The following is a 25,991-nucleotide window of genomic DNA, read 5'->3' as shown; positions in this document are numbered from 1 at the left end:
GGTTGGTCCAATCCTGGCCCACCACCACCACCATCCCCCACTACCACCGACTAAAGGCACAACGACCATACTCCCCCCCCCCCGCCCACACACACACACACACACACACACACACACACACACACACACACACACACACACACACACACACACACACACACACACACACACACACACACACACACACACACACACACACACACACACACACACACACACACACACACACACATCACCACCACCACCACCATCCCTCACAATCACCACCTCCCCTGATGGTCGTTCATTCAACCAACCTCACCCATCAAACTCACACATCTGCCTCAAAATTAACTTATTATTTCATATTGCTAAAAAAAACTTTTGAATAAAATATGTGGCTATTTCCTTTCTCCTGTGGCTAATCATTCTAAACCTGGATTAGCCACAGTGGCTAATTCCTTTTGAAAGCCAGAGCACACCCATGAGTGTAGGCAGTGGTGAGGATGCAGCGAGTGGAGGCGGTGGTAAGGATGCAGTGAATGTAGGCAGTGGTGAGGATGCAGCGAGTGTTGGCAATGGTGAGGACCCAGCGAGTGTAGGCAGTGGTGAGAATACAGCGAGTGAGGGCGGTGGTGAGGATACAGATAGTGTAGACAGTGCTGAGCATGCAGCAAGTGTAAGCGGTGGTGAGGATACAGTGAGTGTAAGCGGTGAGGATGCAGTGAGTGTAAGCGGTGGTGAGGATACAGTGTGTGTAAGCGGTGGTGCGGATACAGTGAGTGTAAGCAGTGGTGAGGATGCAGTGAGTGTAAGCGGTGGTGAGGATGCAGTAAGTGTAAGCGGTGGTGAGGATACAGTGAGTGTAGACAGTGGTGAGGATGCAGCGAGTGTAAGCGGTGGTGAGGATGCAGCGAGTGTACGCGGTGGTGATGATACAGTGAGTGGAGGTGGTGGTGAGGATGCAGTGAGTGTAGACGGTGGTGAGGATACAGCGAGTGTAAGCGGTGGTGAGGATGCAGCGAGTGTAGGCGGTGGTGAGGATGCAGTGAGTGTAGGCGGTGGTGAGGATGCAGCGAGTGTAAGCGGTGGTGAGGATGCAGCGAGTGTAAGCGGTGGTGAGGATGCAGCGAGTGTAAGCGGTGGTGAGGATGCAGCGAGTGTAAGCGGTGGTGAGGATGCAGCGAGTGTAAGCGGTGGGGAGGATGCAGCGAGTGTAAGCGGTGGGGAGGATGCAGCGAGTGCAAGCGGTTTGTTAGGATGCAGCGAGTGCAAGCGGTGGTGAGGATGCAGCGAGTGTAAGCGGTGGTGAGGATGCAGTGAGTGAAGGCGGTGGTGAGGATACAGTGAGTGTAAGCGGTGAGGATGCAGTGAGTGCAGGCGGTGGTGAGGATACAGCGAGTGTAGGCGGTGGTGAGGATACAGTGAGTGTAAGCGGTGGTGAGGATGCAGCGAGTGTAAGCGGTGGTGAGGATACAGTGAGTGTAGGCATTGGTGAGGATACCGTGAGTGAAGACAGTAGTGAGGATGCAGCGAGTGTAAGCGGTGGTGAGGATGCAGCGAGTGTAAGCGGTGGTGAGGATACAGCGAGTGTAGGTGGTGGTGAGGATACAGTGAGTGTAGGTGGTGGTGAGGATACAGTGAGTTTAAGTGGTGGTGAGGATGCAGCGAGTGTACGCGGTGGTGAGGAAACTGTGAGTGTAGGCGGTGGTGAGGATGCAGTGAGTGTAGGTGTTGGTGAGGATACAGCGAGTGTAGACAGTGGTGAGGATGCAGTGAGTGTAAGCGGTGGTGAGGATACAGCGAGTGTAGGCGGTGGTGAGGATGCAGCGAGTGTACGCGGTGGTGAGGATACAGTGAATGTAGGCGGTGGTGAGGATGCAGTGAGTGTAGGCATTGGTGAGAAAACAGTGAGTGTAGGCGGTGGTGAGGATACAGCGAGTGTAGGCGGTGGTGAGGATACAGCGAGTGTAAGCGGTGGTGAGGATGCAGCGAGTGTAAGCGGTGTTGAGGATACAGCGAGTGTAGGCGGTGGTGAGGATGCAGCGAGTGTATGCGGTGGTGAGGATGCAGCGAGTGTAAGCGGTGGTGAGGATGCAGCGAGTGTAAGCGGTGGTGAGGATGCAGCGAGTGTAAGCGGTGGTGAGGATGCAGCGAGTGTAAGCGGTGGGGAGGATGCAGCGAGTTCAAGCGGTGGGGAGGATGTAGCGAGTGCAAGCGGTGGGGAGGATGCAGCGAGTGCAAGCGGTGGTGAGGATGCAGCGAGTGTAAGCGGTGGTGAGGATGCAGTGAGTGTAGGCAGTGGTGAGGATACAGTGAGTGTAGGCGGTGGTGAGGATGCAGTGAGTGTAGGCGGTGGTGAGGATACAGCGAGTGTAGGCGGTGGTGAGGATACAGCGAGTGTAAGCGGTGGTGAGGATGCAGTGAGTGAAGGCGGTGGTGAGGATACAGTGAGTGTAAGCGGTGGTGAGGATGCAGTGAGTGCAGGCGGTGGTGAGGATACAGCGAGTGTAGGCGGTGGTGAGGATACAGTGAGTGTAAGCGGTGGTGAGGATGCAGTGAGTGTAAGCGGTGGTGAGGATACAGTGAGTGTAGGCATTGGTGAGGATACAGTGAGTGTAGACAGTGGTGAGGATGCAGCGAGTGTAGGCGGTGGTGAGGATACAGCGAGTGTAAGCGGTGGTGAGGATGCAGCGAGTGTAAGCGGTGGTGAGGATGCAGCGAGTGTAAGCGGTGGTGAGGATACAACGAGTGTAGGCGGTGGTGAGGATGCAGTGAGTGTAGGCGGTGGTGAGGATGCAGCGAGTGTAAGCGGTGGTGAGGATGCAGCGAGTGTAAGCGGTGGTGAGGATGCAGCGAGTGTAAGCGGTGGTGAGGATGCAGCGAGTGCAAGCGGTGGGGAGGATGCAGCGAGTGCAAGCCGTGGTGAGGATGCAGCGAGTGTAAGCGGTGGTGAGGATGCAGTGAGTGAAGGCAGTGGTGAGGATACAGTGAGTGTAAGCGGTGGTGAGGATGCAGTGAGTGCAGGCGGTGGTGAGGATGCAGTGAGTGCAGGCGGTGGTGACGATACAGCGAGTGTAGGCGGTGGTGAGGATACAGTGAGTGTAAGCGGTGGTGAGGATGCAGCGAATGTAAGCGGTGGTGAGGATACAGTGAGTGTAGGCATTGGTGAGGATACAGTGAGTGTAGACAGTGGTGAGGATGCAGCGAGTGTAGGCGGTGGTGAGGATACAGCGAGTGTAAGCGGTGGTGAGGATGCAGCGAGTGTAAGCGGTGGTGAGGATACAGCGAGTGTAGGCGGTGGTGAGGATGCAGTGAGTGTAAGTGGTGGTGAGGATGCAGCGAGTGTACGCGGTGGTGAGGAAACTGTGAGTGTAGGCGTTGGTGAGGATGCAGTGAGTGTAGGTGTTGGTGAGGATACAGCGAGTGTAGACAGTGGTGAGGATGCAGCGAGTGTAAGCGGTGGTGAGGATACAGCGAGTGTAGGCGGTGGTGAGGATGCAGCGAGTGTACGCGGTGGTGAGGATACAGTGAATGTAGGCGGTGGTGAGGATGCAGTGAGTGTAGGCATTGGTGAGAAAACAGTGAGTGTAGGCGGTGGTGAGGATACAGCGAGTGTAGGCGGTGGTGAGGATACAGCGAGTGTAAGCGGTGGTGAGGATGCAGCGAGTGTATGCGGTGGTGAGGATGCAGCGAGTGTAAGCGGTGGTGAGGATGCAGCAAGTGTAAGCGGTGGTGAGGATGCAGCGAGTGTAAGCGGTGGTGAGGATGCAGCGAGTGTAAGCGGTGGGGAGGATGTAGCGAGTGCAAGCGGTGGGGAGGATGTAGCGAGTGCAAGCGGTGGGGAGGATGCAGCGAGTGCAAGCGGTGGTGAGGATGCAGCGAGTGTAAGCGGTGGTGAGGATGCAGTGAGTGTAGGCAGTGGTGAGGATACAGTGAGTGTAGGCGGTGGTGAGGATGCAGTGAGTGTAGGCGGTGGTGAGGATACAGCGAGTGTAGGCGGTGGTGAGGATACAGCGAGTGTAAGCGGTGGTGAGGATGCAGTGAGTGAAGGCGGTGGTGAGGATACAGTGAGTGTAAGCGGTGGTGAGGATGCAGTGAGTGCAGGCGGTGGTGAGGATACAGCGAGTGTAGCCGGTGGTGAGGATACAGTGAGTGTAAGCGGTGGTGAGGATACAGTGAGTGTAGGCATTGGTGAGGATACAGCGAGTGTAGACAGTGGTGAGGATGCAGCGAGTGTAGGCGGTGGTGAGGATACAGCGAGTGTAAGCGGTGGTGAGGATGCAGCGAGTGTAAGCGGTGGTGAGGATACAACGAGTGTAGGTGGTGGTGAGGATGCAGTGAGTGTAGGCGGTGGTGAGGATGCAGCGAGTGTAAGCGGTGGTGAGGATGCAGCGAGTGTAAGCGGTGGTGAGGATGCAGCGAGTGTAAGCGGTGGTGAGGATGCAGCGAGTGCAAGCGGTGGGGAGGATGCAGCGAGTGCAAGCGGTGGTGAGGATGCAGCGAGTGTAAGCGGTGGTGAGGATGCAGTGAGTGAAGGCGGTGGTGAGGATACAGTGAGTGTAAGTGGTGGTGAGGATGCAGTGAGTGCAGGCGGTGGTGAGGATGCAGTGAGTGCAGGCGGTGGTGAGGATACAGCGAGTGTAGGCGGTGGTGAGGATACAGTGAGTGTAAGCGGTGGTGAGGATGCAGCGAATGTAAGCGGTGGTGAGGATACAGTGAGTGTAGGCATTGGTGAGGATACAGTGAGTGTAGGCATTGGTGAGGATACAGTGAGTGTAGACGGTGGTGAGGATACAGTGAGTGTAGGCGGTGGTGAGGATGCAGCGAGTGTAAGCGGTGGTGAAGATACAGCGAGTGTCGGCGGTGGTGAGGATACAGCATTCGAGATAGGTAGGAACGAGGTCTGGGAGACAGTTGTTGGAGGCGATAAGACAATGAAATACATCGATTCTTCATTCTTCAGGAAGGATCGCAGAGATGGAGTACTGTGCGGTTTTGAAGGAACAGGAGTTGGGGATATTTTAGCGAAGGTTAAAAGACATTGTATCGGGTCATGGCAGGAAGACATTGTATCGGGTCACGGCAGGAAGACATTGTGTCGGGTCATGGCAGGAAGACATTGTATCGGGTCAAGGCAGGAAGACATTGTATCGGGTCACGGCAGGAAGACATTATATCGGGTCACGGCAGGAAGACATTATATCGGGTCACGGCAGGAAGACATTGTATCGGGTCACGGCAGGAAGACATTATATCGGGTCATGGCAGGAAGACATTATATCAGGTCAAGGCAGGAAGACATTATATCAGGTCAAGGCAGGAAGACATTGTATCGGGTCAAGGCAGGAAGACATTGTATCGGGTCACGGCAGGAAGATATTATATCGGGTCAAGGCAGGAAGACATTGTATCGGGTCACGGCAGGAAGACATTATATCGGGTCAAGGCAGGAAGACATTGTATCGGGTCACGGCAGGAAGACATTATATCGGGTCAAGGCAGGAAGACATTGTATCGGGTCACGGCAGGAAGACATTGTATCGGGTCACGGCAGGAAGACATTGTATCGGGTCACGGCAGGAAGACATTGTATCGGGTCACGGCAGGAAGACATTGTATCGGGTCACGGCAGGAAGATATTGTATCGGGTCAAGGCAGGAAGACATTATATCGGGTCATGGCAGGAAGACATTATATCGGGTCAAGGCAGGAAGACATTATATCGGGTCATGGCAGGAAGACATTGTATCGGGTCATGGCAGGAAGACATTGTATCGGGTCATGGCAGGAAGACATTGTATCGGGTCATGGCAGGAAGACATTATATCGGGTCATGGCAGGAAGACATTATATCGGGTCATGGCAGGAAGACATTGTATCGGGTCACGGCAGGAAGACATTGTATCGGGTCAAGGCAGGAAGACATTATATCGGGTCATGGCAGGAAGACATTATATCGGGTCAAGGCAGGAAGACATTATATCGGGTCATGGCAGGAAGACATTGTATCGGGTCACGGCAGGAAGACATTGTATCGGGTCACGGCAGGAAGACATTGTATCGGGTCATGGCAGGAAGACATTATATCGGGTCATGGCAGGAAGACATTGTATCGGGTCACGGCAGGAAGACATTATATCGGGTCAAGGCAGGAAGACATTGTATCGGGTCACGGCAGGAAGACATTATATCGGGTCATGGCAGGAAGACATTATATCGGGTCATGGCAGGAAGACATTATATCGGGTCAATGCAGGAAGACATTATATCGGGTCATGGCAGGAAGACATTATATCGGGTCAAGGCAGGAAGACATTGTATCGGGTCATGGCAGGAAGACATTGTATCGGGTCAAGGCAGGAAGACATTGTATCGGGTCACGGCAGGAAGACATTGTATCGGGTCATGGCAGGAAGACATTATATCAGGTCAAGGCAGGAAGACATTGTATCGGGTCATGGCAGGAAGACATTGTATCGGGTCAAGGCAGGAAGACATTGTATCGGGTCACGGCAGGAAGACATTATATCGGGTCATGGCAGGAAGACATTATATCGGGTCATGGCAGGAAGACATTATATCGGGTCAATGCAGGAAGACATTATATCAGGTCAAGGCAGGAAGACATTGTATAGGGTCATGGCAGGAAGACATTATATCGGGTCATGGCAGGAAGACATTATATCGGGTCACGGCAGGAAGACATTGTATCGGGTCACGGCAGGAAGACATTATATCAGGTCAAGGCAGGAAGACATTGTATCGGGTCATGGCAGGAAGACATTGGTTGTCATACACCAAGGAGCAAATAATGTAGGAAAGTCAACTCGGAGGTTTTGAAAAATAGATCCGGGATATCCAGTCAGCAGCTGAAAACAATGGGCTGTGACGTCATGTTTACTGGTATTCTCCCAAGATTAGGAAATTAAATAGGAAAATTATGAGCAGAGTGATAGATCTCAACCAATGGCTGGAAGAATGGTTTGGGGAGGAAGGATTTGATTTAAGAAGTATGATTTCTTTTTTTAACACAAGGTCTAAAGCTTGTAATGGAGCTGCCACTCACATGACACACACACACACACACACACACACACACACACACACACACACACACACACACACACACACACACACACACACACACACACACACACACGGACATACTGACGAGACAAACACTTAACACATCCACTGAGCTTGGAGGAAGTGCCATCACTTCCCGGGATACTCTGGGTACCGGCGACATCACAACAACAACACCACTTTTATCTCCATAAATGCTCCTTGAGGTTGATTTTGAATGGAATGATGTTTTTATGAAAGTTGATTTTGAATGGGATGTTATTTTTAGATTTTATTGTGGAAGTACAGGTGGAGTCCAACTTGGTTAATGATTACTCCTCGATCACCAAAAGTTTGAACAACAAAAAAAACTTCGTATTATAGATCAACGTGAGTGGTGATAATACAGATGCCTTCTGGAGTAAAGACAAACAAAACATCTTCTGCGTGGGTTGCAGGTACAGCTCATGTGGTGAAGTCAGAAACATTCCAAGCAAACTTTCTTCAGACTTCCCAGGATACTTTGACGACACATCCCAAGATACATATGAAGCAGGAACCATGTGATTCTCCTTCCAAGGATTCCAGCAACGTTGCTAATCTGATTGAAGGTAAGCCGAGCTATGCAGAGAACACATCACACTGTGTTTACTTGTTACTTATGAAAATCCAAGATTCGGTTGGTCTGCTCTCTTATTCTGTTTGTCTGTCTGTCTGTTTGTTTGTCATTCACCGACAGGTCGCAATTTTATTCCGATTTTTACAAAACCAACATCCTGCAGTAGTTAGAAGCTTCTTGTTTTAAGGTCAAAACGTTATGGGTGAAGGCCGCATAAAATCTTCAATTTTCATCTTTCTATAATTGCAGCAATGTGTGTGTGTGTGTGTGTGTGTGTGTGTGTGTGTGTGTGTGTGTGTGTGTGTGTGTGTGTGTGTGTGTGTGTGTGTGTGTGACCGTTGTTTCTCCACAACCACTGGGTCCGATCTAATTGAAACTTGCTAGGTATATTGCTGGGGACCTAAGTATGTGCCTTCTCAAGGTTTGATATTAATCCGACAAGTGGTTCCCAAGTTATGGCCCTTTATTTACCAACCAATGAAAGGACACGTTGCTGCGTAGGCCGGTGCGCGGCTGTCCGACGATGACGTCACCTGTCGTGCCGGTTACGATGGGGATCGGTTCCTCGGTTACCATGGCATAGGAGTGGCAATGGTCAATGGCAGCGAATGTCATGGCAAGCAAAAACAGGGAGGTAAACTTGATTTTAATTTTAGTTTTAATTTTAATTAACTCTGTGTGTGGAAGTATCACAGCAGTTGTTACTTCAATACAAGCGATAATTTGTGGAATGATGTGAACAATCCGTACGGGCACGCACCACTTCCGGATAGTGATGACTGACTGTATTCTAATACTGTAATTTCTCGATTTCTTATCCGCATTTATCGATAAACACAATGCTCCAATCCAGTCGTCGTTTACTAGAGCGAAGGAACAGACTGTGTGGTTGTTTGAAAGTTTTTTTTTTGGGGGGGGGGGGGTTGCACGTACAGGTACGCGAGAGCGAAGGAATGGCCTGTGTGGCTGTTGTTTGTGGCTCACGGGTTGAAAGTTTTTTTTTTTTGCACTTACGGCCATGCACGTACGGGCACGTACTAGTATAATTAACTTGTAATTTCAACATCCGGTAATTTGTTCATTGGATCACCTAATTGGGTCACCAATCAAAAGTGAAACCCCATTGTTTTTGAAGTCAAAAGGTCAACAGTCAAAGCCGCATAAAGGATCGTCAGGTTTCATCCGATTAATTTGAAATTTGAACAGGGTTTGCGAATTGGGTCAACAAATTTTTTCAACAAAATCAGAACTAATGATTTGGCCATTTTAACATGTCAACAGTTTTCATGACAACATGGTGGCCAAGCGGTTTATGACACCATATTGTCATGGAAACAACATGGCCATTATAATGAAATTTGTCAGAGTGGCCAAGTGGTTAAGGCGTTGGACTTGAAATCCAATGAGGTTTTCCTGCACAGGTTTGAATCCTGTCCATGACTTTTTACTTTTTAACCAGCCTTGCTGGCTTAATGGTGAGAGCATCACTGATTCAGGAAGATCAGTGGTTCCAACCCCAGCTAAACCCCAGTCAAGTCATACTGAACACTTCAAAATGGTATGTACTGCTTCCTTGTTTGAGGATAATCCAAGCATCATGGAGAACACATCACACTGCTTGTACTTGTTTTGTTTGAATCCCTGCAGAATGACACATCCGCTGAAATTGTGTGCACCCCACTGCGTTTGTTTATGTTAACTCGACAGGGGCATCGGTTGCATTTAAAACATCCAGAAATGTTTCTGTACAATATATTTCTGTCTTTTACTAAGGATTGATCATACATGGGAAACTGGAGTTAGAAAGGTCTCCGTTTCACCAATGCGCCCCATGGAAACAGCATCGGAAATTTAATACCAATTGACATTACTGGGACTGGTCGGGTTTTAAAGACATGTTTATGACTATGTAATCACATGAGAGAAGATGTGCATTGAAGACCTTTGCATCAAGCAACACATCCATGGCTCACTTGCTTTGGACCGTGTGAGAGCCATTACCTGTACCGGTGACTGTGACAGTCGGGAAGCACACACATGGCACGTGCTTCCGATACGTGATGTTAATATTTCTTAAAAGGTCACATATGCATGCGAAGCAAACAAGCAGTACACAAGTCATGATTCGGTGAGCGCATGGACAGCATACATGGATTGCTGTGGCACAAATCAGTGGTGAACAAGAACAAGTAACACATAATGATGTAGTCATTACATAACATAACACGAGGTAGTCTGTGAAGGTAGTCCATCAACAAATGATCAGACTGAAAGAAAGTGGAGGAAGCAAAAGAAAAATGCTATTTCAAAGCCAAAAAAAAAATAAGCAATGGAAGGACGAGCTGGTCTGTTAGAAAGGCAAGAAGAAATCATGTGTGTTCTTGTAAAGATCGACCGTTTACTGAACGTCACCATGATGTGAATAGGTTTGCCACACTGATGGCCATGAAAAAAGTGTCCATCATAAAGCTGCTTCCGGAAAGTAATATCGTGTGAAGGGCCCTCTGGCTCTGGGCATGGAGGTAACATACCCCAGTTGGCGGAACCATGGACACCGTGACCTTTGGGTCACGTGCACAACCGTTTTAGCTCGACCATCGTAATTGAAGTATGACTCAATCAGTTTTATTGGACCTCGCATCAGTGACCACAAAGGTTGTAGTAATTGTTGGATAAAATTTATGCCCTTGATTATTTTAGTTCCCCCTCCTGGAAAGCCAAATAGCTGAAAAATGTTCGACCGTTTTTGAGGTCCAATAACAAAAAAAAAAATGTTCAAAATGGTCCAGGAAAATGTTCGAGAAAAATTCCCAGTGAGTTGTGAGGCATTGGAAGGCGAAGCAGACATGTGGTTTTAAAGAATTTTTAAAAATTAATTACACACAAGACCATTGGGGAAGGAACCTCAGGATGAAAGACAGAAATTAACTACAACAGCATTTGGTGGAGCACATACGTCCGCGAGGCTGAACAGTTTACGTTTTGTATCCCACTGATAGGTCCGGATCTGGATTTGGACGTGAACCAAAATCGAAGCTGCTTGTTCTTGTCTCCTGACCAACTCCTCCACCTAGTTATGTCATAAACCGTCCATAAAATTTTTGAAATATCTTGCTGTATATCGTTTTTGGTCCCATCTCTCAATGTTGAAGAATCACTTAAAAAATTGTAACTCTCGTATCTGGATCCTGATTTGATTCTTCACCATAATCAAATTGATTCTTACTTGTCATACCCCCCCCCAACCTGTCCTCCAGCTTTAGGCCAAATCCATCCATAAAGTTTTGTGATATCGTGTTATAGTGTTGCGGGGCCGGGCTCGGTGGCGAGCACGACCGCTAGGGGGAGCAGTAGAGTCGACTCCACCGAACACCCGGAATTTAGGTCGTACCTTTCAGATAAATCCGAAAGGTCACGGGTCCCTTATAGGACCGAAGATCGCCAATAGGTTGACCACGTGGGATGGGGTCATTTGCCAATTTCAATATACCTAAATACCCACGCAGTCTAACTCCCGGGGAACTACACCCTCGGCCGACTGTCCAATCCAAGTCGCAGGTAATGGCTCGGATCCGGCGTAACCGAGCGGAGTTACCAGAGCCGCGCTGGACCAAATGAACAATTTACTGCTTTGCTATTTCCCAACACGCACCATGCTAAGCCAAAAAAAGAAACACAAAAACGAGCTGGTACATTCAACAAAAAGGGGAATTTATTTACAACAATAATTGTAGAACGAGGGGAGCACGTAAGGGCAGAGTTATCCGAATATAGCAAGGCAAATGATGTACAAGGAACACAGGCACTTAACAGTTTCTACTTATCAGATGGGGCCCACGGACACACACACACACACACACACACACACACACACACACACACACACACACACACACACACACACACACACACACACACACACACACACACACACCAAGAAATGGACCCGCCAGGTCTTTATTGAAGGCTTCCAGCTCGAGAAAAGGTGAGCTGGAGACCAGAGCGAGCTTGGACCTGTCCGCCTCGTGCGGTCTTCGACGTTCTGGCTCGACAGGACTCGAACCCGCAACAACGATGCCACTCCAAGCACCAGGGACGGAGGGTGAAGGACGGACACCAACCAGCACGAGGGTGGACAAGGCAGCGAGTGCCAGCAGGCAAGGCGAGGCGATCCGAGACGATCCGGCAGGCAAACCCCAACTGCCCCCAGTCAGATCACGCCGATCAATTATTCACTCCCCGTCCAGGGGGGAGGGGACTCCTTCTTGTAACCTGCCCCCCCTTTCCTGGACGGTTTTGGCGCGCGATCCGCTCGTTGCCCCTGTGATTGGCCACAAGGGGCGCCAAGTCCTCTGAATGGACCGGGGGGGGGGGTGGCGGGCGTCACGGCGGACCGCCCCTCAAACAGGAAGATGAGTAATATTGTCCTGCGTTGGCTCCCATTGGCCGAACGACAACAAACTCGCTCGCATCTCTCTGATTGGTTGAGAGAGATGCCAAGTCCTTCATTGAACTCCGCCCACCGCGAGCGTTATGGCGTCAGGATGGAGCGAGGCGAAGGTGTTGTTGTTGTAGTAGAAAATGTAAAAGAAATCCCTGACTATCAAAATAACTCCGCAGCGCATGAACATTTAATCACCCATTAAACAAAGGGACGGGACCCTGACTACAAACACATACTTACCGATATAACTGATCTTTGGGACATGCCTGTTGTGTAGTAAGCTTCCAAATTCGTAACAACATGTTGTTTTTAGCCCTGTCACTGAATGGTGAGCAATCACTTAAAAAAATAAATAAATTCTCTGATCCAGATCTTCTGAAAAATCTCATAATTTCATCCTTGTCACACACCCAACCCGTGCACCCCAAATTTCATCCGGATCCATCCACAACCTTGAGAGATATCCTGCCCGCAGAGACAGACTGCGCTGAAAACATAACCTCTGTACACCTTTTGTATCAGGGGTAATAAGTAATTACACTGAAGAAAACTACGTTTACTCTCATATCCTGAATGCCGACTCTTAATCTTCAACACAAACTGTTATGGTCACTTGTCCCTCAGGACACTTACTTCCACCTCCTCCGTCATATTGGGATAATTACTCTTCCCTTACCACATGCCATTGTGAATTTTTCACAACCCCTTCTTTTCTGCTCGTCTCTTCCATGAAGAGCCCAATAAAAGCATTCTATGAGCGAAGGTCTCTTAAAACCTTGACAAAATCACAAGATGGTCAAATACTTCGAATATGCCTTTCAATCCTGAGAAATCTCACACTGTCACTACCTCTCTCCAAAAGGACCATCTGGCAAAGCAAAATCGAAGCACACTATTCACTTTCTTAACAATCCTCTTGAGGAAGTTTGTTAAAACTCCTGTGTCCTGTGTCCCTCATTAAAACTCCTGTGTCCCTCAAACACCCATGATCTTTTTTGCGAAAGCCACATTTCAAAGTTGTCCTCCAAGGTCAGCCACAGAACGGACATCCTCCATCATCCAGTCCTTCCTTGGCACACCTGAACTCCTATCCACCTACAAGGCCTTCATCCACAGCTTGATAGAGGACTGCTCTTCCCTCTGAGCTGGCTCCCCTGCCTCACATCTTGCTCAGCTTGATGCTGTGGAAAACAAGGACTTCAAGATTATTGGAATCTTCCACAATGAAGCTGGGTCTATGGGTCTATCCGTACACCATCACAGACAGGTCGGTGGTCTCTCTGTCTTCTACCACCTCCTTTCTGGTCTTGCATCCTTTGCTCTTTCCATGCTTTGTCCACCCCCACCCCGACCCCCGGGTTTCTGCAGGGCACACCAACCCCATCCGTCTTCTGGTTAAACTGTCTAAATCCAGGATCATTGCTCACCTCCACTCATACATTCCTATTTTCTCCTGCCTGTGGAACCAACTTCCACATTCTCTTCAATCTCACTCGTCCCGACAGCTCTCCAAGACATCTGTTCACCACCATCTCAGATTGTCCCCAATCGAAAACCATGATCTTTTCTATCCTTGTAAACCATCCCCTTCCCCCTACCCCAATCCCTCCTAATTCCAAATTTCCAGTTTTCCCTCCTAAAAGTTTCCTTCTGTATGCATCTTGTCCTTCCCATGCATCCTCTCCTGCCCCCATTCCTCCCCACACCCATTGTTTGTCCAAATCTGCTCAAACTTGGCTTTCGACTCTGCTGTTGGTGTTTTCCCTCTCCCTCAACCGTTCCTTATGTCCCGTTGTATCCTGATCCGTTCAGTATACTAATTCTAGCTCTTTCACAGTCTCAACCATGTATACAAATAAAAGGTAGTTGTTTATTCCAGCACAGAACTGGTGGTCTGCATTGGTGGTACAGGAGTACATAAAACCAAACAATAGAACGTTCCATTTTGTTACATTGCATTCTGCTCTCGCTCTTCCACGAGCCTCGACCATCTGTTAACAACAAATGGAAAACCACATGGTTGAGCACAGACTACCAAAAGCAGTTTGCGCTGTGGAGAACTTTTATCCAGCTCCAGAGCAAGGGGTAGTTCACGGCTGCGGTACAGAGATGTCAATAGTCATCTCGTGGCACCTGGTATTGTAGTCAACACTTGGGAAGTGGCAGCGCTGGACCGTGTAAAGTGGAATCACCTGGTCCAATATGAAGCAATGCATGGTGAAACAAGCAAAATGAAACTGCTGAAACTTTCTTCTCTTTTCCGTGTGTCATCGTCAAAGTAAATACTTGCCGGGCTTGGCATGTGATATTGTGATTATGAGTTTGTTTGGGAATGCTCCTTAAAGTTGCTTGGATGGGATGTTTTTGTTTTCAGATTTTATTGTGGAAGTGAAGGTGGGGCCCGAGTTCGTTGATGATTATTCCTCGCTTGTCAAAGGTCTGAACAACAACTTCAACAATCCTTCTGTTCTCGTTCAATGTGAATAAAAATGATGCAATTGCCTTCAGGACTAGAAATGACCAACGGTTCCATGGCTTGCAGGTGAAGCTCATCTGGATACATCAAAAAAATTCAAAAGTACCTTTCTTCAGACTTCCCAGGATGCTTTGAGCAATGAGCATGTCAAGCAGGAACCACATGATTCTCCTCCCTGGGAGTCCAGCAAAGCTGCTCAGCTGCTCAAAGGTAAGTCGAGATTCATCGAGAACACATCACACTGTTTACGTGTTTCATTTGTCCTTTTGACCATGAAATGATTTTGTTCCAATCCTTTCGGAATTACAAATCCAGTTAAATTCTGTCCATCCTAGTGGAATTGTTTACGTTAGTTAGACAGTAATATCGGATGCATTTCAAATACCATCACTCCATCTTCCTTTGAATATTGGCTGTACCGAGAAAAGACATTGTGTGTGCATGTGTGCGTCTGCGTTCGATGTTACTTTGTCTTTTCTTGGGACAACTATTATTTAAAGAAAGATGTAGGGATGGTTTCACATGATCGTTACTTGTGACCATCTCTACCTTGTTTACATACTTTTTGGAGTAACATCCCTACATCCTTTTGCTTTAAAAAAAACCAAAAACTTATTGGTAGTCCAACTTCATTATCATAATATACTGGGCGTAAGCCTGGAACTTCGAACACACTTTTCTCCGAACTTATTCAGTTCATACTTCCGAAATCTTCACATTATATGTTCCATGTATTTACGCAGGTGATAGCGGATTCAAAAAATCGAATACGGATAGAATTTTCAAAGAGGGAATCGATGACGTCACAATCAGCAGCGTTTGGCGGCAAACCGACTGCCGGGTCCGAGACGACGTGCTTTACTCAACTAAGTCCATGAGTTCAGGACGTTTGTTCAACTCAGCATTTACGACTTTTATCCTGCCATGTTGTTAATCTGTTGATGGAGGTAACGTAGAAACGATGAATATGTCAAATCGTTTGTATTACTCGTCCGGCACAATGTGTCAAGGCCAACAATCTAAAGCGACCGGTGTCAAGCGCTACCATTGGCACCCAGACACGCCACCAATATGAACTGAGCTGTTGAATGCGGCACAAAACATCCAAAGAAACTACCGTAACCGAGTATTGTGATCCGTCCTGTCCCCCATACCCGTCGTAGACCGGTATCTGCTAGTCTCTCTAATTGTAGACTAGCTTGTGGTATGACAGCATTTTGCATCACATTTTTTTCTTAGCTCATTTGGAACGTAGTTCCGGGGAGCTGATGTGATGGCGTATCGTTCGTCCGTCTGTCCAAAAACACTTGCGACTTCTTCTCCGAAGCTACACATACAATTTTGATTAAGCTTTCCCATATTCTTCATCACCCTGTAAGTACCAAAGTTTGTTCACCGCATTAAAAAAATCTGGGTCTGAGGGGGTCTACGGAGGGAGTTTGTGGGGAGGTTGCCACCCCCTCCTCATTCCCTCCCCCTCCCCCCCAAAAATGTATTTGCTTTCTTCTCCAAAAACCACACACAATTCCGATGAAACATGACCACGACCTTCATCACCTATGATGTCCCAAAGTTTGTTCACGCCAATAAAAAATTGAGGTCTGAGTAGGTCTCGGGGGGGGGGGGAGGGGGTGTTGCCCCTCAAAATCGGTATTTGCTTTTTTTCTCAGGAACTACACACATAATTTAATGAAACTTGACTACAACCTTCATTACCTGTGATGCACCAAAGCTTGTTCACGGCATCAGAAAAAGCAGGGTCTCAGGGGTTTTACAGGGGGAGGAAGGGGGTTGCCCCCCAAAATAGGTATTTTCTCTCTTTTCAGGAACTACACACACAATTTGGATGAAACTTGACCACAACTTTCATCAACCGTGATGTACCAAACTTTGTTCATTTAAAAAATCCATTGGTATTTTCTTTCGTCTTCATTACATATTTTGAGGGTCTTCTGCACCTTCCTTGGTTCCCTGGTTTTCTTATCCAGCTGCTACCAGGTAGGCACCCAGGGGTATTACTCCTATTTTTTCTTGGTTCCAGCTTTGACCTCACTGTTTCTCTGGAAAACCATTGTTAACATTTCACAGGTCATCTGGTAGTACCTGTGACAATTCCTCCACTCATTGAAAGAAAGATAGTGGTTTTATCTCTCACAGCTAGCCCACAGAAGATCAGAAAATGTCTGACACCTGGAACATGACTTTTACTATAGGTATGACTTATATACTCACAGGACTTCTCTGAAAGGATAAACTAGCCAAGTCCCATATTTACCTCCACCACTGACGATGGACGGAGGTTATGGCTTCACTTTTTTCTGCTTGTCTGTCATCAGATTTCCTTGCATTTGTTGGTTTTGCGGAATGAAGTGTTTGATGGTGACCGAAGAGCAAATCCTGCCACCAACCTCCTTATTTTCAAATCCTGCCACCAACCTCCTAACCTTATTGTAGGACGAAAACTACGGGGTAAATCTCTGGGGTCAGATTGCGGTGGTGTATGGTGGAGTGGTGCTGAGGTGTCGTCCACCAGACAGGGGTCTTCTGGGGTTAACCTGAGGTGGTCCCTTCGGGTGGGTGTCTGGAATGTCCCATCTCTAAGAGATGATGATCAATCTGATGTCTGAACTATACTCTTGTACTGAGAGTGCTGTGAGATGTGATGGTACCATCTCTGACTTATTTCCAGTTGTTACTGGAGTTCATCAGGGGTGTGGACTGACCCCCACACTTTTCATCACTTGTATGGACTGGATTCTGCGGAGGATGTCAGAGAGATGAAGCTGCGGTGCATCATTTGGGAATATCAAGATCTCTGACCTTGATTTCGCAGATGATAGTCATCTTTGTAGAGACTCTAGATATCTTTTTGGGGGCCTTCAAGGTTCTGAATGAGGAGTCAGAGCCACTTGAGGTTCTTGAGATGAATGAGGAGTCAAGGTGCTGAATGAGGTTTCCTGGGTCAAAACTAAGATCCCGGCTTTCAATAACATCTTGGATGCCGCTATCTTGTCTGTACCTGTTTGTGGTGAGGATGTTGAGGTCACGGAGAGATTCACTTATCTTGGCAGTGATATTCATTTCTCTGCTGGCTATGAGTCAGAGGTCAATAGACGTCTGGGTCGGGCCTGGAGAGTCATGGATTCACTGGATCATGGGGTGTGGTGCGGCCGGTACCTGTGCAGGAGGACAAAAGTCCGAGTCTTCAGGTCCTTGGTGCTTCCAGTCTTGCTCTATGGATGTGAAACTTGGACTCTGACCAGGGATCTGAGACAGAGACTTCATTCCTTGGCTATTGCTGGTTGGATTTTGTGTCCAACGATAGATTGCTGAAACAGACTCAAATGAGATTTGTTGCCATGCAGAGTCCGTGAGCGTGAGCTGCGGCTGTATGTACATGTGGCTCGTTTTCCTGACATTGATCTTGCTCAACATTCTCTCAGCGAGGGAGTCTCGTGAGTGGAGGAGGCCAATGGGCCGACCACGTGCTTCATGGTTGCAGCAGGATGATCAGAATCTCAAGGAGCTGGGGATGGGGCAGGCATCTGCCTGGGGGATGGCCAAACGGAAGCCCCTGGAATACCGGTAGAAAGTGGGCGCAGCGACGCGCTGCTCCGGCACATGCTCCCATACCTGACCTCTGATCAGGATATCTCAAAAAGTTATTGACGGATTCTGACGAAATCTGGTGGACAGGTTGGGTGTGTGGCAATGATGAATTGATGCGATTTTGGTGAAGATCCACATCCGGATCCGGATACAGTAGTTTTTTTGATTTTTTTAAAAGTGATTTGTCACCATTGAGAAATGCTGCCAAAAAACGATATATATCATATTTCAAAAAGTTGTGCACAGATTATGACAAAACTTGGTGGATGAGTTGGTTAGGTTACAAGAACAAGTCCATTATGTTTTGGATGAGGTCTGGCTGCAGATCTGGCCTATCAGTAAGATACAAAACATAAACTGTTCAGCCTGGCGGAGGTAATGCGCTCCACCGAGCATCGTTCTCGTTATTTCTTGGATTCATCTTTTAAGAGATTCATTCTTGAGAACTCCACAAGTCTCACTATTCCTGACAACCCATGTACGAGATGTTAAATTTCCATGCGAGATTATAAAGGCAGGAGCACATAAACTGGGCAACCTTCAACAGGCCGAGTCATCAGTCGGTTCTTCATTGCACTGCCAATTAATCCTATTCAAGGCACTGTGGGGTATTTTTCTCCATTGTGGGCTGGTAACTCTTTGTCCCACTTCTATTTTTTGGACAATGTTGAGGCAAAAGCTCTGAAAATCTTTTTACGTTGCCGGACAGGTTGAGAAATGGATGTACTTGTCAGGATGTTGATCGAAGTGTGCTAACTCCCATGGAAGCAACGAGAAGCTGATGTTTCAGGCATTAACCCTTCTTTGAAGTAAACTTTTGCTTGCTATACACTGTTGAATAACTTCGAGTAAAGTAGTTTGTTTGTGCTCAGTAAATGTCTGACCCATTTGAGCAGATCCAAAATTCTTCAATTTTTTAATCCTTTAGCTGGAGGGACTCCTTTGAGTGGACGACAGAAATATTGCCAATGTTCAAGCCAAATTGAGTGAAATACTTGTCGATTATGCTACATCTTTCAAAGTTTAGAATGAATGTTTGATGCTTTTTGTGACTTGTCTTTACAGAGAAACAAACGAAGCTGGTTTCTTGTTCCAACTGTTCCCAGTTGTTCGACCTGGAAGTTTTCAATCCGCACGTGACTCGGGCCGCTTTTGAAGAAATTGACAAGCTTGGCAGCGTGTCTTCCAATCACACTTGGAACAGTTTTACAGAAACCCTCAACATTAACCAAGGAAGTGGGAGACCACGCAGGTACATCGCCGCAAATGGAGATTACATTCAACACAAGAAGACACACAAGTGCTCATTCTGCGGCAAGGATTTTTCTTTTATGTCACAATTGAAAATACATCAAAGAATGCACACCGGTGAGCGGCCATACAAATGTTCATCCTGTCCTAAAGCCTTTTCTCAATCCACGAGTTTAAACAACCATCAAAAAATGCACACGGGTGAAAAGCCATACAAGTGCTCTTTGTGCAGCAAAGCGTTCGCTCGTTCATCATCTTTAGATGATCATCACAAAGTACACACAGGAGAGAAGCCATACAAGTGTTCTGTGTGCAACAAAGCATTTGCTCTTTCTTCATCTTTATACAATCATCGAAAATTACACATTGGAGAGAATAACGCAGATCAACTAATGCAGCCCCAACTATTGCAAAGAAGAAGAAGGAAAAATACAAGACAAAATATCAACAAATATATGCCATCAACTGGGGGAATGACAGAAGAGCAGGAATATTAAAAAAAAGAAGAGCTGAGACAGATTGGGAATTGACAAAAAAAAGTCTCGTTGGAGTAGCTAAGAAGAGGTCTGCTTAACTGGGTTGAAGAATGAGTCATAATAAAGGTCCAAGACCCAGGAAACTATTCCAATTATTTTAAGAAAAATGGTGGGACTGAGTCAATCAGACAAGCGTAGGTTCTGCAAGATAGAGACAGAAAGCAAGAGCCACCTCCTATCAGGATGTAGAAAACTCATGTCAGAACTGCTGTACACACAAAGGCACAACAACGTACAGGGTGCTTCAAAAAAAGTGGACTATTTGAATGTTTTATTGTAGAAAAATTACAAAAGTAGCAAGTTCAGTGATACATTGATGGAAAGCATCCACCATGCCATTTTAAAATCACATATTATACTGCTTATAATTGACATTTTCAATGTGTGCTCTGCATCTGTTCAAGCAGGCTTTGATCCTGACTCCAAAATTCTCCACAACTCGTCTGCAAGTGGCTGGAGTGGTAGCCTGATGGAAGTCCTCCACCTCCTGCTTCAAGACAGCCAGGCTTCAAGGTTTGTTGGTGTAAACTTGACCTTTGACAGCACCCCAAAATATAAAATCCAATGGATTCAAATCCGGGCTGTGGGGCACCCACTCATGTGTTGTGTCCAGGCTGATGACAGTTGGTGGAGCAAGTCGATGGTTTCACCAGCAGTGTATGGTGGGGCACCAACCTGAATGAACCATGCAAGTCTGAGTTGGTTTGGAGACAGTAAATGAGCGAGATCAGTGTGGAATCGCTGTAAGTCCTTGCGGTACCGCTCGCCGTTGACTGTGATTATCCTCGCATTGGCAATCTCGAACCAATATGGTCCCAGCATACCCTATCTGGCATTCAATGCAGAGAAGCAGGTGGACTTGGGGCCCTTGAGAGACATCTCAGACACCTCAGGAGGTTGAACACCCCAGAATATGTGATTGTTGATACCCCATTCAAATGGAAGTGTACTTTATCACTGAACCACAAGGAGTTGATCCTATTTGGGTACCTTTATATTCTGTCACTGAACCAATCACACATTGTTACTCGGCTAGCCATGTAATTCAGAGTTAGTTTGTGCCTTACAGATATTATCTAGGGCTAGAGCTTGAGTTCAGAAGTGAGAATGCACCACACAGATGAGGCTGAGATTGCCATTTCTCGAGATCGCCAGTTCTCGGGAACGCCGATGGTGTGATTTCTTAGGACTTTCGACAGCAGAATTGTTCACAAGATTAATGTTCCCTTGGTCCTCAGTAACACTTGGTGGGCAGCCACTCTTTATTTGTCCACTTGTCCACTTCATTTGTCCACTTCCACTCAAATTGTCCACTTCATTTGAAACACCCGATATGTAGAGTAATCCACTAGGACATCTGGAAAAAACTTCAATATCCCAGTCTTAGATAAATCATGGAAGAACGAACCAAAAGTGATAATTGAGAATGAGGACCCATGCAGAAATCAGAAGATGAGTGATCCCCACAAGAAGGCGTACCACAGGCTTTTGGGGTAGTGGAAGGTCATGAAGTTCCTATCCTGAGACCGGAAAGAAGTGAGGCTGTGCAACGAGGTGAAATTCAGATGATTTCCCGACATATATTGCCCAATGGTGATGTCACAATACAGCTTAGGTGGATGCTGCAGATATACAGTATATCTATATGGAGAGCACGTTCGACCAGTGAACCGAGAACGGGCAGCACAGAGTCCAAATAAAGAAGATAGAAGTGAGGGAGCAGGGGTTGACATTGAAGTGTGAGACCAGGATAAGCAGGTGAGTGGAGTCTCGGAGGAAATCCAGGATGGTCATGAGCAGGAGTGTTTCTTGGAATCTATCAATGAATGACGCAACACTCCGTTCTCAATTTTCAGTTCAGTTCAACACTCAATTCAGTTCCTTCACAACAAACATGGCTCACAAAGTGGAGTTTTACCAACAATGTATTCAATCCAAATTGGTAACATCATCGTGAATGCAGCGGAGTCTTTTGCACAGCTGTTCACCAATTCAAAAAAGCTGTATTGTATCTTTCTTTTGCACATAACATCATTTTAACACAGGTATACGAACATCAAAGTGGTAAAGTCCACGTTTTTCTATCGGGAGTCCTTCAATTGCAATCTTCAGAAACACGTTTATATTTTTGGGCAGAGGTTGGGTACTTGTTCTAGCTTTTATCAGGTTCTGCTGGATGAATCCCCTAACAGCATCTATTGGGGACAAAGGAGAACCCATTACAATTTGAGCCAGTGTCACCAACTGTGACCAAGTGTTGTTTGTGGCCAAGTGGTAGTAGTCTGCACAACTTTGACATGGACAGTACATTTTTGCTTCAACACTTTATTACAATCCTTTTGAACTGCAGGAATTCCTGCTGTGTGATGCTGTTTGTGAAACCTGGAAACTCAGAGTAATCATTTCTGATGGACTTGATTTGTCCTTCACCTGAACGATTGTAATTTTCATTGTCAGGGTGCACATTTTTGAGAGTACAACAATGGGTGGAAAACTGTAGAGTTTAGAAAATGATTTGAATACCTCTTGATTATCTTTGAAAAACCTGTTTTTCATGGGTTTTTTTTTCTTTGTTTTTAATAATTGTGTCCATAAATGTTTTAGAGCAGTTTTCTGCCTCATTTCTCATTTTCTGTGAATCCTTGATTAAGGTTCCCATCCATCTCAAAGGTTGTTGCTTCCACAATGTTTGGCAGCATTTGATTCAATTTGGAAAAGTTAGGTTCAAACACGTGGAGTAACCTCTAGGCAGTGATTCATCCTTCAATTCAAACAAGCACGCACAGTACAGAGGAACATTTGCACCTGGGGAGGGGCCATTTGAGTGTTTGGGCATGCAAAGGATGGGGAGGGGCGCACATCGCCATCTCAATATCACGACGCGGGGATTTTCCAAAGCTCGATCGCTGCACCCATCCCATCGGATGTGCACCGATGAGAAAAGGTTGTGCCGGGTCAAAGGAGTCTCACATGAATTGTGCTCCCTCAAAGCCACACCCGGCATGACACGTGCAGTCATGGTCAAAAATATTGTCACCCTTGTGCACTTTTTTCAAAGGACTCACAATTTTCTCGAAAAATAAGTTGAAATTGACGAAACTATTTTGTCTCCACAATTATTTATTTCACTGTTAATATTACAGAACCTTTGTTTTTGATTCAGAACTTAATATATCCTTTAAAATCAGAAAATAAAAAGAAATGGCATTGACAAAATTATTGACACCCTCGACTTAATATTTGGTATCACAACCTTGGGACAAAATAACTGCAGTCAAGCTCTTCCTATAGCCATCAATTTGCTTCCTCCACCTCTCGACTGGCAGGTTGGCCCACTCTACTTGTGCAAACTGTTCCAGTTCTCCCAGATTTGAAGGGCGTCTTCTCCCAACTGCTGTTTTCATCTCTCCCCACAGGTGTTCAATGGGATTTAGATCTGGACTCATTGCTGGCCACTTCAGAACAGTCCAGTGTTATGTTTTGAACCATTCCTGGGTGCTTTTTGAAGTGTGTTTGGGGTCATTGTCCTGCTGCAAGACCCCTGAGCTTAGACGGAGACCCAGCTTTCTGACACTGGGTTGAATATTGCGCTCCGAAATGCCTCCTTGGTGATCTCCTGATTTCATGATGCCATGCACACATTCTAGGCACCCAGTGCCAGAGGCAGCACAGCAACCCCCAAACATCACTGAACCTCCTCCATGGTTGACTGTAGGGAAGGTGTTCTTTTATTAGAAGGCTTCATTTTGTTTTCTGCAAACATAGAGATGATGTGTTTTAGCAAAAAGCTCTAATTTGGTCTCATCTGTCCACAGGACATTCTCCCAGAAGGATTGTGGCTTGTTCAGCTGTGTTTTGGCAAACTCCAGTCAGACTTTCTTATGTCTCTCAACAGTGGGGTCCCCCTGGGTCTACTACCATAGAAACCCCTTTCATTGAGTTGGCGACTGATGGTGCGAGTTGAAACTGTCGTACTTTGTGTCTGAAGGTCAGCTTGAATCTGTTTGGCAGCTGATCGAGGTGCTTTCTCCACCATTCGAACAAACCTTCACTGCAATCTTCAATCAAGTTTTCTCTTGCGACCACGTCCAAGGAGGTTGGCTACAGTGCCATGGGCCTTAATCTTCCCGATAACATTGCGTACGGTGGACACAGGAACATCAAGATCTCTGGAGATGGACTTGTAGCCTTGAGATTGTCCATGCTTGGCTACAATCTTGTGTCTGACCTCATCAGACAATTCTCTGGTTTTCTTTCTTTTCGCCATGCTCATTGAAGTACACCCAGTGACAAAAAACAGCAGAATGACTCTTCTCCACTTAAACTGGGTGAGTGAGTGATATTTATATTGTAGGCACCTGCAACTCACTATAGGTCAGTTCACTTCCAAAGTCAAGGAGAATCACCTGCTTGAAATATAATTATTTCAAACAACTTCTAAAAGGTGGCAATAATATTGTCCGGGCCATTTTAGGATTTCTGTGAAGAATAAGCTAAGATTCAATAATTCTTTTCACCTTTTTTTGTTTTGTTCCATTGCAAACCAAAGAAATACATACGTGGATACCAAAAGATTTTTTAAATATTTCAACAATTTTCTGGAATAAATAGTGAATTACATGAAAAATGTGCAAGGGTGTCAATATTTTTGGCCATGACTGTATAAAGGCCAAGATGTGGATCGGTTCAGGGCTGTTTGTCGATGCACCAGGGATGCAAGAACATCTTGGAATGCTGACTCAGAGATCACCTGCCAGAGTGGGGGCTCAAGTTGAACAAGGCTGCACTGGGTACGAGGCACAGGAGTGAGTCGTGCTGGGGCCGGAGGTAAGCACCCCATGTGTCGAGGGCACGGTGAAGTCCCTAGTGTGTCACGCAGCTCCAGCTACACTCACACCACACGCTTCTGACACAACACCGATACTCCACCACCCAACCCCTCACCCCTTCCCCACTTATTATCTTCGATCTGACACAACCCTGCTTAGTTGCGTGAGGCAAGTGAGGAGTCAAACCAATTCTCCAAATAACCTCTTTCTACTCTCCTGTCTCTTCTTCCCGGATCAATAATGGTGCCATGTCGTGTGTGTGTGTGTGTGTGTGTGTGTGTGTGTGTGTGTGTGTGTGTGTGTGTGTGTGTGTGTGTGTGTGTGTGTGTGTGTGTGTGTGTGTGAGTGAGTCTGTATTAGGGGTAAATTGTTTTATTAATTTTTTTGCCTTTATTTTGCCATTGCCTTTTGCCTTTCACCTTTGATTGCTTAATAATTGCTTTCCGATATAAATACGTCCTTTGATGATGGCCTGCTCGTGAAATAAAGATTGCTGTTGGTTGCTCCGCCTCTGTCTGCCTCGGTTGTCCTTTCTTTCTTTGGTCTGGTATAGCATGAACGTACTAGAGAGACAGGAAGTTTTTGCCACTCCGATTGGCTCCGCGATTAGCCAACGCTGCGCTCACGGTTCTGAAAAACCAGAAAGGAGGTGGTTGAGGAATGAGGATGGAGAGACCACCGACCTGTCCGCAATGCGAAGAAGATAGGCCCATCGACTCAGCTTAATTGTGGGAGATTACAATAATCTTGAAGACCTTGGATTCCACGGTGTAAAGCTGAACAAGGTGTAAGGTAAGGGGTCCAGCCCAGAGGGGAGAGCAATACTCCATGAATCTGTGGATGAAAACCTTGTATTTATCCCATACATGTGAAGCGAAACGTAAGGTTAAGCAATTGGTTCACTTCTGTCCGCCCATCCTTTGTCTATCTGTCTGTCTACCAACAACAGTTTATGACCGAGGATCAACTTGTTTCAATTGAACGTTATATTTTGAACACGAATCAGAAGACAAACCTGCCATTTTACCGTACTTTGCCTCTGAATTTGTCACGATTGCACATGCACAGAGAGGAGTGAGATAATTTTTTTACTCTGTCTGCCGCACAGATGGACATTAAACGGAATTTTCTCGTCTTCCGACATTAGTTGTTTTACATTATAGATCTCATGGTGTCCTTC

At 46.6% G+C, this 25,991-nt stretch overlaps 1 protein-coding gene and 1 non-coding gene across 3 annotated transcripts in view; both read left to right on the top strand.

Annotated features, from left to right (window-relative positions):
• Positions 1–25,316, top strand: part of LOC147009531 (uncharacterized) — a 30,698-nt gene extending 5,382 nt beyond the window's left edge. The window contains exons 3-7 of one of the 2 annotated variants that reach the window (XR_015052736.1): positions 7,506–7,658; positions 14,485–14,547; positions 14,653–14,796; positions 19,261–20,495; positions 24,694–25,316. Coding sequence is in view for 1 of the 2 variants with exons in the window: in XM_085861283.1 (XP_085717409.1) it covers positions 7,506–7,658; positions 14,485–14,547; positions 14,653–14,796; positions 19,261–19,943 (1,043 nt within the window). In the remaining variant the exon portion in view is untranslated. Of the gene's footprint in view, positions 1–7,505; positions 7,659–14,484; positions 14,548–14,652; positions 14,797–19,260 lie in introns of both variants that reach the window. The other variant, XM_085861283.1, reaches the window with a different exon arrangement.
• Positions 9,027–9,108, top strand: TRNAS-UGA (transfer RNA serine (anticodon UGA)). Its single transcript has one exon. It is a non-coding gene; the product is annotated as a tRNA-Ser (tRNA).
• Positions 25,317–25,991: the final 675 nt, after the last annotated feature.

The sequence above is a fragment of the Eptatretus burgeri genome, chromosome 17 (assembly GCF_056783735.1).
Source record: "Eptatretus burgeri isolate ZD-2024b chromosome 17, Ebu_testis_v1, whole genome shotgun sequence".
In the NCBI taxonomy this organism is placed as follows: Eukaryota; Metazoa; Chordata; class Myxini; order Myxiniformes; family Myxinidae; genus Eptatretus; species Eptatretus burgeri.
Note: the sequence above shows the minus strand (reverse complement) of the source record. Positions and strands in the feature narration are given on the sequence as shown.